This window comes from Aspergillus glaucus (assembly GCF_001890805.1).
Source record: "Aspergillus glaucus CBS 516.65 unplaced genomic scaffold ASPGLscaffold_5, whole genome shotgun sequence".
In the NCBI taxonomy this organism is placed as follows: domain Eukaryota; kingdom Fungi; phylum Ascomycota; class Eurotiomycetes; order Eurotiales; family Aspergillaceae; genus Aspergillus; species Aspergillus glaucus.
The window spans coordinates 1,244,223-1,257,215 of NW_019170457.1; the positions used below are offsets into that span (position 1 = coordinate 1,244,223).

The 12,993-nt window shown below is 49.6% G+C and overlaps 5 protein-coding genes across 5 annotated transcripts; 2 read left to right on the forward strand and 3 right to left on the reverse strand.

The window, feature by feature from the left end:
• Positions 1-13: 13 nt before the first annotated feature.
• ASPGLDRAFT_64997 (uncharacterized protein) lies at positions 14-2,359 on the forward strand (the record flags this gene model as incomplete). Its single annotated transcript, XM_022548845.1, has 2 exons — positions 14-88; positions 233-2,359. The coding sequence occupies 2 exons, from the start codon at positions 14-16 to the stop codon at positions 2,357-2,359; spliced, it is 2,202 nt and encodes a 733-aa protein (XP_022403485.1).
• A 392-nt stretch (positions 2,360-2,751) lies between these two features.
• ASPGLDRAFT_33680 (3-deoxy-7-phosphoheptulonate synthase) lies at positions 2,752-4,027 on the reverse strand (the record flags this gene model as incomplete). The annotated part of the gene is made up of 4 exons (XM_022544347.1): positions 2,752-2,903; positions 2,953-3,858; positions 3,911-3,965; positions 4,022-4,027. The coding sequence occupies 4 exons, from the start codon at positions 4,025-4,027 to the stop codon at positions 2,752-2,754; spliced, it is 1,119 nt and encodes a 372-aa protein (XP_022403486.1).
• Positions 4,028-5,840: 1,813 nt separating this feature from the next.
• On the reverse strand, positions 5,841-10,927 carry ASPGLDRAFT_33681 (uncharacterized protein; the record flags this gene model as incomplete). The annotated part of the gene is made up of 7 exons (XM_022544348.1): positions 5,841-6,316; positions 6,378-6,468; positions 7,026-10,185; positions 10,240-10,325; positions 10,372-10,503; positions 10,558-10,762; positions 10,818-10,927. The coding sequence occupies 7 exons, from the start codon at positions 10,925-10,927 to the stop codon at positions 5,841-5,843; spliced, it is 4,260 nt and encodes a 1,419-aa protein (XP_022403487.1).
• Positions 10,928-10,977: 50 nt separating this feature from the next.
• Positions 10,978-11,559, reverse strand: ASPGLDRAFT_44662 (uncharacterized protein). Its single transcript, XM_022546069.1, has 2 exons — positions 11,346-11,559; positions 10,978-11,292 (listed from the first exon to the last, which is right to left on the reverse strand). Exons 1-2 carry the CDS (start codon positions 11,361-11,363, stop codon positions 11,134-11,136), a joined length of 177 nt encoding a protein of 58 aa, XP_022403488.1. The 5' UTR covers positions 11,364-11,559; the 3' UTR covers positions 10,978-11,133.
• Positions 11,560-11,669: 110 nt separating this feature from the next.
• ASPGLDRAFT_64999 (uncharacterized protein) lies at positions 11,670-12,668 on the forward strand (the record flags this gene model as incomplete). The annotated part of the gene is made up of 1 exon (XM_022548846.1): positions 11,670-12,668. The coding sequence occupies one exon, from the start codon at positions 11,670-11,672 to the stop codon at positions 12,666-12,668; it is 999 nt and encodes a 332-aa protein (XP_022403489.1).
• Between the last annotated feature and the right edge of the window lie 325 nt (positions 12,669-12,993).

Genomic DNA, 12,993 nt, shown 5'->3' on the forward strand with positions numbered 1-12,993 from the left:
GATTGCACTCACAATGCCGTCCTTGTGGCCTTCGCACCCCGGACTAAGCTGTATGCTTGAGAAAGGCTTCAGCTGGAACGAATCGACCGTGAGTGACTCGGCATCGGGTTCGTCTGAAATGTTGAACCCAATCGACACTCGTGTAACGCCGGAGATTCCTCCAGCGGTGGCCAAACGGCTGCTCGATCTCGTTGCACCCCAGACCCATTCTTCCCTGCGCTTGAGATGCAAGTCATGGTCTCGAGCCGTTGATACGGCGAAACCCGTGACCCGACCCGCTGGAAATATAGTCCCACCAGAGATTCTGCTGCAGATCTTCTACATGTTGAATCCCCGGGACTTTGATAATGCCCGGCGGATTTGCTCGCAATGGATGCGGATTAGTCTGGACCAGAATCTACTGGAGAGTATGCTGAAGAAGGCTGGTTGGTGGGATGCATGGCAGCGGGATTTCCAGCTGCAGCGTCCTCCTGCTTCAGCTGCGGAAGAGCAAAGTCTGGTGTGGAGGATGAGCAAGCGGTTCTCGACCGAGTGTCTGCTGTCAGGCCGCAAGTTGAATGTCGAGAAGCCTGGGTTCTTGACCACAGGTGTTATAGATTTCTCAAAGCTCTCCCCTCAACATCCTTCGCAGAGTGCGCGGAGCGCGCAGGGTCCGTCTGAGGCAGCCGATTATTCCAGCAAAGATGCTACGACTTCATCGAAGTTCAATGTTAGCACCTGCGGAAACTACTTGCTAGTTACGTCTGGCTGTATGATTCATGTCTACCGCCTGCTGGCCAAGAAGACTGGCCCGTTGGAGTCAACGTCGTTGGCAGACGTTAGCAATAGGGATATCGCGCTTGTCGCAAGCATCCCTTGTCCGGATGGTGTGGTGTCAGCTACCATTGACACCAGTGCACCTAGATTCGTCATTGCTGCGTTGCTTCGTGATCGCGTCGGAATGGTCTGCGACCTTGTCACGCCCGAGAATCAAGATGCCGTGAACGAGTCTGTACAAAACGATCCGATTGACTCGCAACACTACTACCACGACGTGTGCTCCCCCGAAGACCCACCCCGCAGCGTGTCCATCTGCCCCGGCCGTCGCTGCGTCGCTTTCGGCGGCGGAACCGGCATCGAACTACGCTGGATCGACGAAGTATCCAAGCAAGACTGCAGAAAGCACTTCCCCATGACCCAACCATCAGAAATCCTCCACTTCCTTCCCAACCGCGCAGACACCCCCGAAGAACTCCGCCTCGTCTCCTCCCTCGCCGACCCCGGCGTCTCAGCCTGCCAATGCCACAGCGAGACCAAGCAACCCTGCCAACTCCACTTAGCAGCAGACATCCACTCCCTAACCAGACTCGACCCCCGCGACAAGCAGAATCTCAGCCTCGTCCGCGCAACACACTGCCACCATTACCGCGCGATCCCTATAAACGACGGCCTGCACATCCTCTTCATCGAGCCGCGCACGGGATTCCTCTGTATAGGCTCTGACTCACCAATTGGCGGTCCTTCAAGTCTAACCCGTGCCCTCGTCTGCGCACCTCCATTCGACCACGAACGCCCCGACTCTGTCCCAACACCAACCGTCTTCGCAGCAGGCTCAGATCTCTCCTGGGGTCTTCGGGTCGTCGCAGCCTACAAGGACCGTCTAGTCCTGTACTCCGTACCTTTAGACGTATTCAACGTCATCCGCAAAGAACGCGAAGCCCAATCGCTAGGTGTAATGGGCGACTCCGACCTTGCGCGCGACTGGTTCCTAGACGGTGAACGCTCCTTCAAGCGACGGGGTAGTCTCGTGCCTAACCAGAATGGTGATTGGGAGTTCTTGCTTAGTGTGAGCTACCGTCCTACGGCAATGATGTGGCCACTCAAGATATACGGGAAGGAAATCGGAAAAATGGACAATGTCGTCGAACTGGCATTGCAGTCGTCGCATGGCGGAGCGAGGGTATGGGCATTCGGAGCGTCGGGTGAAACCAACATTGTCGACGTGGATACTTTCACATCTCCCGCACAGAGACCAGCAGATGTCCCGTGTAAATCCCTCTCCATCGACGCAGACGGCAGCATTGAAAATGCACAATTCGTCAATCGATCCGAGGAATCGGGATTGTTCTCCCCGAAATCACCCCGGTCGGAGTTCATTAATGACTTTAGAGGTCAGCATTCGACTTCTGCGCAGCTGCATCATACACTGGCGGGGTTGAATATGGACCAGCGCGCTCATCCCCATGCAACTGCCCAGCCCGCTACTCAGGCGGCCGGCGCGGCTTCGCGACGGCGTCCGTCGTACGCGGCGTGTATTGTTGGGTTTAATATTCCTGAACTTGGGGCGAGGGAGGGGAGATGGGTTGAGAATGAAGCTTGACGATAGTTACGACAGTTTGGTATATAGCGCGGCGCAGATTGTTCATGTTTTCTCATGTTATGACGGTGGCAGGCGTGTGTCTGTTCTATGATTTTGTTTATATTTTGAATACCCCATGATTTACTTTATTGATCTGTTTTGATATAGTGCAATTGACTTTCCCCTTTTTGAGATACTGGAGTACATAAGGTCTATCTACTATAAAACTACTTAATCACAAATCATGAAATATCCAATTATCTATTCCATACTAAATCTCCAAAATGATTTGTTGAACATTAACTTTTCCTAACCAAGCATTCAGACATTATTCGTAGACCCCAGTAAAGAGAACACGCGCCGCTCATTAAAAAACGACAACACCGAAAACAAAACACACGAGAATCGTTAGCTTAGTTACCGGTCAATTTCTGTCTGCGGGCGCGAACGGCCTGTGCGAGACCCTCGAGCGTAGACTCGGTGTCTTCCCAGCCGATGCAAGCGTCGGTGATACTGACGCCGTACTTGAGGCCGGACTTGCCCTCGGCGGGGACCTTCTGGCTGCCTGTGAATTGTTAGCATGTAGTCTTTAGCGATAATCGTGGGGTACGTACCCTCGTGGATGTTGCTCTCGATCATAACACCCATGATAGCAGTCTCACCGGCGGCAATCTGCTCGCCAAGAACAGCAGCGACCTTGGGCTGGTTCTTGTGGTTCTTCTCCGAGTTACCGTGACTGCAGTCCACCATGAGACGAGCGGGGAGACCCTTGGCCTCAAGCTTCTTCTTGGCGTCCTGGATGCTCGCAGCGTCGTAGTTGGTGCCCTTCTTGCCTCCGCGCAGAATCACGAAGCAGTCCGGGTTACCCACGGTGCCGACGATGGCGGCGACACCGGGCTTGGTGACGGACAGGAAGTGGTGGGGGTTCTTGACAGAGCCGATCGCGTCGACGGCGACGTCCAGAGTGCCGTCTGTGCCGTTCTTGAAGCCGACGGGGAAGGACAGACCAGAGGCCAATTCACGGTGGACCTGGGACTCGGTCGTGCGAGCACCAACAGCACCAACGGACAGACAGTCGGCCAAGAACTGAGGCGAGATGGTATCCAGCATCTCGCTAGCAATAGGCATGCCCTTGTTGGTCAAGTCAACGAACATCTGACGCGACGTGCGCAGACCCTTGTTGATCTTGAAGCTGTTGTCGAGATCCGGGTCGTTGATAAGGCCCTTCCAGCCGACAGTGGTACGCGGCTTCTCGAGGTACGAGCGCATCACAACCAACAACTCATCCTTGTATTTCTCCTTCAGCTTCAGAAGCTTGTCGCAGTATTCGAGGGCCATGGCGGGGTCGTGGATGGAGCAGGGTCCGATGACGACAAGGAGACGGTGCTTGTCGGTGTCTGTGCCCTGGACGACGGCAATGGACTCCTCACGGCCCTGCATGACCGTCTGGTGCGAGGACTCTGTCAATGCGATCTCATGCTGCAAGAGGTTGGGGGGAGTCAGAGGGTTGTATCCGCGGACTAGCGCTGTCAGTCATTGAACTGCAATTAACAGATTATAGAGAATACGCACTGCGCGAGTCTTCCAGATGGCTCTGGTTGCCCACATTGGTGTTCTCAATGAAGAACTGAGCAATTGAGTCAGTATCCAGACGAGAAATGGGCGATTTTGTCATTGACTCACAGACATGGCGGCGGGGTTGAGATAGGTGTTGGTAGAGGGGGATTAGGAAAGAGAGACAACAGTGGCAGAGGGATGGTTTATATAGCCAGAGGAATTGGAGATTTTCAGAATATTTTGAAGAAGACAAAGAATCAATAAAAAAGGAAAAGACTTAAAAGAGGTATCAGAGAAGTCGTTTGCAACTTTTTGGAGAGCTGCGATTTCGGGCCGACGAGTCATAGTCCACCAATCGGTCATCATGCACGTGATTTCGGTGAGCCAGAGCCTATCAATAGAACAAGCCCTAAAGTGAATGATTTACTATTCACTGTACGAGAATCTAGACTAGTCTGTTTGTGATTAGGATATTGAATGGAAAGCGAATATATTGAATTGAAAACTGTTTCAGCTGCCATTTTCCAAAGCTACGGATATGACCCCAAGACTGACTATACCAAGCTCGTTTTGCCGCGACAATTAGCCACTGCTCGTGCTCAGAAAATGACCGGATTGCCTTGATCGCATAGAAACTAACGGGCGTGGTTCCCTGTGCAATATCCACGTTTTTTAATGAAAACCCTTCTTTTGCAGGTTCGCACTCGTCCTGGCGTCTTGTCCATACATATCTTCCGAAGTTGGTCGTGATCTATTATTGTCAACGATGCAGATTCAAAAGAACAAAAGAATCCTCACCTTGTAATATAACGGCACTGGTCCAGTGATATGCCTGGTGATTGACCAATCGACACGCTTCTTAGCCGCCACTTGTACCGAAATAATCTTTTCTCCTCCCGGTCCGTCAATTGCGAGGTGTTTATGTTCAAAGTCTTCTCCTCCTGTTCCTGGAAATACCAATGTCAATTTGTGTCAGAGAAAAGGCGACTCCCGTACTCGTCGCCTAAAAGGTGCCATGCAAAGGGCCGGTAGCCCTGAGCCAGAGGATCAGCCCCGTATGCTGAACTGTCGCTGAACTGAAGCCCTTCTGATGGTTTATTCGGGAGCCACAATGCGTTTTGCATGGTCCAGTCTGTCCATGTCGCGATTAATTGATTGAAGCTGTTGTGTTCGTTTTGCTGGTGAGGGCTTAGTTGTGACCGCTAAGCTGACCAGTTTATATTTCTGTTCTAGAGTGAGGATGGACTCGTCATAAAGGCTTTCGGGGACGCACTTATGTCAAAACAAAATTCAAGAGCGTTGACCTCGTCCTGTGTAGGACGGCCTTGTTACGCAGACTCCATTAAACTCGCCTATCCATGATGAATCCTGACCGTCACCGGAGATTATCTTGATGGCGTGAATACCGGTGTCTTCCAAAGCAACCACAAAGCCTTTGAACAACCTAAAATGGCACATAACTCGACTTCCGGGTATCATGTATCTCTCGTGGAGCTCCCAGAAGAAGGAAATGGAGATTGTATTCAGCGATGACGGTAATCGTGCAGCATGCTCCACAAGAGGCTGTTTAACACGCGACTTCTGCGTTCGTGACTCAACTTCTTTCTACTTCTATCCAGAACTGTCCCATCCGTTCGAGTCCCCTTCGCTAACGTTCAAGGTGTTTAGTAGCGTAGCCTTCATAACCATATCTCGAGACCAACGACAGCACTCCCAGAGCTCTTTTCTCGGAACCCAAGATTTCAAAAGGTGCTTCTCATTAGTGGAGAGATAAATAAGCTGCCATTTCTTTCGACCTTTTCCTACATGATCCATCTTGAGGAAACCGCGCTCATTATGGACATGGAATCTCGTATGCCAGAACCCCTCGCTAAAGAAAAGGTCTCCCATAGTGCGGGAAGCGTAGGCGGTAAAGTCCTCCATAAGTAGATATCCCGCTATTAGCTCACGCATTTCGGGGGAGGGAGTGGAGCGTGGTGAAAACATCCCGGTTTGTCGTCGCCCTCTCCTTCCACTGCTGAGCCACAGCACAGCTAGGTTCTTGCACACCTCCCAGTAGACTTAGTTCATTACTGCGGATTTTGATTGACTCAGTGGGGTCTTCGAGGTCCATTCTTTCTATACTCACGTCCTGAAAGTATCTGCCCCAGGTGTCTGACAGAACATCCGCCAGCTGGTCCAGAGGTATGGGTGTGTCGTAAGAATAATCCTTCAAGATATTCCAGCAGGCATCGTGGGTTATGAACGAAACTCCCTTCAGATTATCCACTGTATTCATATCCCGCGGATGCTCAGGTACCTCGAATGCCAGGAGCTCAGACTCGTTTCCGTTGCTCGCGACCTTAATGTGGTTCAGACCCTGCTCGCAAAGATACGTGCCAACGGCGGATATGCGATGGTGGCCATCCGGAGTCGAGTATACTGCAAGAATACGGATTTGTCAGTGCTGTAAAATATCGAATAGTGAGAAAGCCGTACGTACAAGCCCGCACCCTTGTCAACCAGTTCGACGCAAGAGGTACTCCAGCAACATATCCGCAGAGTGGGCAATTAACAGTCTTTGTGAAAGAGTACTGCTTCATGTTAGCACCTTTAACTTGGGGAGATACCAAAATCAAGTCCTGAAGTTCTGAGGTTTTCTTGTTCTCCATTACGTACGCTAAGCATAAGCCTAAATAATGACATCGATCTCTAGTTAAGTACATCCAGAATTGATAAGATAACTTATAAATTACATTATTTAGATCATCTATAACATATTGATGCAACAAATATCTAAAAAAAGTATGAAAAATCCCATTATACACCACTGCAAATTCGTTCTTGGATGCGTCTATCATTTTCTTCAAGTCGCCGGATGAGATCTTGACACAAGTCGCTGTGCTGTTCCCTGACCGACTGTATCTGCTGTCTATATAGCTCGATTCGATCTTTGTGTACCTTGAAGAGTTGATCCATTACTTGATGGCAACCCTGCCGGTAAGAGTCCAATACTTGACCGATTGTGCCCTTTTCCTGTTCAAGTTGGTGCGTAAGGCGCTGCATGGAGCAAAGACGTTAGAAAAAAAAAAAAAAAAAAAAAAAAAAAAAAAAAAAATTCAGGAGTCTTCGTGTGTGTATTCTGACGTACCTCGCTTGTATGAAGCAGCCTATCATGCGTAGTTTTTTGGATAGCCTCCAGAGATGCTTGCCAATTTGATTTACCTGGACCCTCAACCTGTATACCCAACTGTGTCGGTTCTTGCGGTAATCGAATAGTAGTGGCCGATGAAAGTCCTCCCGATCCTGTGTCAGCCCTTTCAGCTCTATGTGCTGGTAGTCCCGATACTGAATATGGAGTGATCATGCTTTCCACATGCTGGTCTGACCTTTTTGCTGACTGTCCTCGTGCATTATTATCGGGGAGACAAGGTTCTCTGCTGGAACGGCTTGTTGGTCGCGCTTCATTGACATCAGCAACTATCGTGGACGGACGGAAGTTCAGCCGGCCTCCCTTGAAGCTGCCAGCATTCCTTTCCGGTGATGAATGAGTACTGGCACTGTCGGACGCAGAAAGCGAATCATCATCAGAATCCCCGTGGTATCCAGATCGGCTGGTAGCATCTTCTAACGAATCTCGCCATTGTTCCAACCTCAAACGTCGGACCCTTTTCGTCTGCAAACACTGATCGTTATCAATGTATCTAGACGTAAATCGTGGACTTCCATTTTCGTCAACTATGCTTTTCTTTTGACTCGATATCGGCAAAGCTATGCGGCTTCGCCCCTCTGGGGTAGTAGTTTGCTCGCTCAGATCCCCTTCCATTTTCTCCAGCGCCAATTTAGACTCTGGATACGACACTGGGGATGTTGACCTTTCCCCCATGGAGGCATTCGCGGCGCTCGAGATGTCGCTTTGTCTGCTCGTCCTGTCTTGCTCAACCGCATCTTCCAACTGGTGTAGCTTTTGATGGTCCGAGGTAGCGGCAAAGGTCCGTTGAGACTTCTTATTCGGGGTTTCATCCGTAGTACTCTGTGTGGCGGCTCTCTTCCTGCTGTGCACCGAGAGTCTTTCTTCTAGTTCAGTCTGGGGATAGTCTCTGTTTCCGTCTGTTATTGTCTCGGCCGGAGTATCATGTGTACGGTCTCTCGCCGACACATAAAGCCGTCCAATTTCATTCTCCTGTGAGATAAACAGAGCCTGAAAATCTCCACTTCCTTGAAGCTGATCGGATTCACTCTGCTGGGTTCCGTATTTATTAGGCAACTCAAATCCCTGCTCAGGAACGGGTCCTTGCATAAGAGCCCGCTCATCGTGAGCCGGAAAGACACGAATGTTCTGATCGGCCCTAGGTTCTGTCTGCTGTAGGGAGCTCTGAGATACCGTCATCTGGTCCGCAGAAGACTGCTCCTTGAAAGCCATGTGCAGGTTACCTTCCCCGGCTCCTTCTCTTCCCTGAAAAGCACCCTTTGCAGCGTCTGCATGTGCACTCCGCTTGACACGAGTGTCTACTGATGGACTCCTACTGCCTTGGACCCCAGACGGAAACTGGTTTATCCTGACAGCGAAAGAGGCATTGTCGAGTTCGGCTGCCAGTTCAGAAGTGTTCTCTTTGTCCTCGTAATTATGCGGTCGAGGACCTGCGTAATTTCCGGTCTTACTACTTCCATTCAAGCCATTTGTCGTCTTCTCGGCCTCGTGGTTAGATATTCCTTTGTCGCCGTTGTCGACATTTGGTTCCTTCATCTGCAAAGGTAACCGCGGCGTCCTTCCCCTTCTATTAGCGCCTGCACCCCTCTTGTTTACTGATCGTTTGCCTTTCGCTGACGATGGTGCTGCTCTGGCCTTCCGTTTCTTCTGTGCCGTGTTCGGCCTTTTGCTGAAAATGCTGGTATCACCGGGGGATGGCGACGGCACAGATGTGAGTTGAGAGTCGTTTCGCGCTGCTCTTGCTGCCTCCTCCTCATCTTCAGTTGGTCTGAGGTCTTCCTCCCAGTCAACTGCACGCTTTGAACGAGAAGTATAAATCTTCTTGTTGGGGCGTCCCATGCGAGGGAACAATAAAGACTCCTGGGTGTTGGGTAATGCTGGTCGACCCTTCCTATTGCTCAACGCTCTGCCCCTTGGACTGCGCCTGGGAGGTGGCTTCTTCTGGGTCGCACATCTATTGGACATACCGGAACGCTTTGGTTGTGGGTTTCTCGATACTGCATTCGCGGTGTCAGATTCTGTGATATTCTCCGCTGGTTTGGCCTCTGTTTGGGGACTTGGAGTTGAGTGACCATCGGCTATGGGACTCGTGACGTATTCCCCTGCAGAACCGCATGGGGAGGGAATCTTCTTCCCTGGGTCAATGTATTGGTGTTCTTGGTTTGGAGAAACAAGAGGAGTTTCATCACTTTCACTAAGTGCTTCTGCCAATATTTCCACGTCTTCAATTGTCATTAGTGATCTCTCCCCCGGCCCTGATGGCTCTCGAGTTACATCTGAAATAGCACGCAGCTCATCTTGCTTGGTATCTGATGTGCCCGTCCTTGATTCGCCGCGAGAATCATGGTCCTTATCGACAGAAGAGTCCATCTCGTGGTTGGAAGCCTGAGATGAGCTGTCGCGACATTGACTGGACTTTGTTGCCACTTCCTCCCCTGTGTCTAGGGCCACGACGGTTGACGATATTCTCCGGGTAGTTCGACTCTGCTTCTGAGTTTTTCTTCTGGCGTCTGCTAGCGCGTTTCGAAGTCCACCCAGGTCTTGTTCAGAGACAATAGAGACACTGCCCTCGCTGAGTTGCTGTATTCCATCCAGTAGTACACCATCAGTCGCTTCAAACTCCAAGCACGGGGTGTCGTTCCGTTCCCTTTTCCTTTTTGGGACACGATGAATGGGTTCTGAGATATATTGCACCGTGATTTCGATGTAGTCGCTGCCGGGCAGTAAAAATGTTAAGAAATCAGGAGTGGACAGCGCAAGTATCGCAGGGCCCGAGTATGTCTGCGGACCAACTGCGACGGAACTAAGGAGGTGATAAGAGCTTTGTTTGATAGTTTCAGATCTCTCAACTCTCGAACTTGCCCTTGTTTTCCTTGATTCGTAGTGCTCCACCTCGCTGATATAATTATGGAAAGACCGAATCCAATCATTGGGATATTTCCGCAAGCATTCGAAGAAAATACTTCTATATTTCGGTTCGCGAGGTTTCCAGAGTTGGTCTTCGTTTGTGCCTGTGTTACGTAGAATGCGGATTATAGTACCGGCAAAGAACTTCAGCGCGATGTCCTTCTCATGGCAAACAATAGAGACGATCTTAGGGCTAATATACCATGTCAGCAAATCTGTATGCTTTCCAAGATCCTTTCTGTCTTACCAGTAGTTTGCTAAATCTTTATACTGTAGTATATGTGGGCCAGTCTCGCTGGACTCATTCAAGAGTCCGACTATTAATCTCCCAGCCTAGAAGTATGAGCGTAGTCAGACGAAAGGTTGGGTCCGCGCTCACCATTCGTCGACACTGTGTGACCCGTGTTTTGTCGAGAAAAATACGAAATAACACTGTGATGAGGTTATATAGGATTGACGGCACATGGTCACTGAACGATAGAGGCGCCTGGTCTGCTTGAGTAGGTCCATCCTAAACAAGTCAGTTTACGCCCCTCCAAGTATGTGGGCTATCATTGGATCGAACCAGTATAAGATATAGCCCCCTCTCCTGCTCTATTGTATTATCAGAAATGAGCAACACATATGCCAACAGTCGAAGGGAGTCTCTGTGTAGGATTTCACGAATTCGTTCTTGGTTTTGATCAAGGGTCGAAACCAGGCGATTAAGATGTTGAGAGTCGGCGATAACGTCACAGCGTAGGAAAGTATCGAATATATGACTTGGAAAGCTATCACGAGAAATAGAAGTCAGTAAAGTAAGGATATGGACATCTCATCACTCACGAAACAGTCTGGCGTTGCGTATTGTCTGTAGTTATATCCTCTAGCACAGAAACTAACTCTACAACATCAGAGTCTCTCTGCCCCTGTTTGTCTTCTAAAAAGGAAGTCATTTTGCTGATGTAGAGAACGATCGTGCGGATGAGGAGGTAGAGAGGTTGGGCGGGAGTCCGGGGAATTGAAAACAACTCTCTCACATGATAACAAATGATATATAACATCAACATCACATCAAATAAATATGCATTCGGTACTCGTTTCATTAATTTAATAAATACTATTATGAACGTTTCAGTTGCCTTCACCAAACAAAGCACATTTAGGGAGGAGCTCCCTCCAATCCATTTATGATGGGATAGGTTTTGTCTCCTAGCTTTCTTCCACGGGCGAGTCGCTGGCCCATGCTATCATTCGCAGCCCATTCATCCTTGTAGTCCATTTCTTCGGGGTCAGTTGTCCATCCTTCGGGGACGTCACTCTGAATATTTTGTTAGTTCGGTGCCATCCTTGTTTTCTTTTGGGCATTCTTACCGGGTCAAGCTTGAACATAGGTATAATGCTTAGGGACTCTGAAATGTTTGCAGTTTTCGATAGGAAAGCCTACAGTTTTTCCAATGCAGAGGTTTCTAGATATTTTGAAGGACTAGTTGGAAGAGTTTTGATAGAGAAGAGTCCATTATGGGGATAAAAGGATCTATTAGGGAGGGTCCCATTATGGAGAGGTCCATTGTGGAGATGAGTGATTACGTACGGGAGATCAGGTGGGGGAGATTTGGTGATGAAATAAATACGGGATCCGATCGGCAACAGACTTATTCCGCCTGCGATGCGAAGTTGTCTGCGCAATTCGGAATAATGGAAACAACCCTTGCGAGACGACAAGCTTCCACAACCGTATCATCACTCGAACTCGACGACCGACTCTCTGAAAAGGTCCTGGGACTACGTGGCGATCTCGAAAATGGAACCCAACCATCACCCGAGCAAACCGTGCTGTACCTCGCATACGGCTCGAACATGGCCTCGAATACGTTCCTGGGTAACCGGGGGATCAAGCCTATTTCGCTCATTAACGTTTACGTCCCTGAACTGAGACTCACCTTCGACCTCGCCGGTGTACCGTACTCAGAACCTTGTTTCGCGTCAACTCGGTATCGCCATGATCCTGGCGAGGAAATGGAAGACATCGTTTCGGAAAAAAAGCCGCTCTGGGGGCAGGGCTACGATGACGAGAGAAACGCCTGGCATAAACCGCTTATCGGGGTCGTGTACGAAATCACACTGAAGGACTACGCGTGGATTATCGCAACAGAAGCAGGAGGACGCGGATACAACGAAGGAATCGTGACTTGCTACCCGTTCCCCGAGTCATACAATCCAGCCGATGAAGTCCCGGAGCATCCGTCCACACAACCGTTCAAAGCACACAGTCTAATGTCCTTGGTCGCTGATCAGGATGACTACGCTGGACACGGGGACAGCGGTTTACTGCGCAATCCCAGAATCCGCCCAGACCCATCCTACGGCCAACCATCTAAGCGCTATATTGACACTCTCAATGCCGGCGCGGTTGAGAATAACCTCCCCTTCTCGTACCGCGCGTATCTCTCGCAGATCCCCTCGTACCGTGTCACCACTAAACGGCAGCGTATTGGAAAGTCTATATTCCTTTCTATCTGGGGTCCTTTGTTTGCGTTCGTCACGTATCTCACGATGAAGTATGCCAGGCCTGATGGGTATAGTCCGCGGTGGTTGACTGTTATCTCGACTATTGTACATGGTTGCATGTGGGCGTGTTATGATTCTATTTTTGCGAAGGTCTTCGGGGATGGGGAGAGGACAATTGGGAATTAGTAGCTATGAAATCATATTGACGATTAACGAAGATCCTTGTTTAAACACCTTGATGTACACTGTAGGTCAATTGCATGCCAACTTTTCATGGCCTCCTACTATAGATTATGCAGCTCAGATTGCGAGAAAATGGAAAATGTTTGACAACAAAGGAAATACATATCTTGAGTCTTCGAACGGAAATTTTCAAAAGGAAAAGAATATCTAGGGTACAGATACAAAAAAGAACCGAGTGGTTTCTAACAGAATATGAAGCAGAAAGACCATGAACAGAAACAATTGGAGAAGTTGGACGACATGGCACTTTTTTCAAGTCCATTGGTCA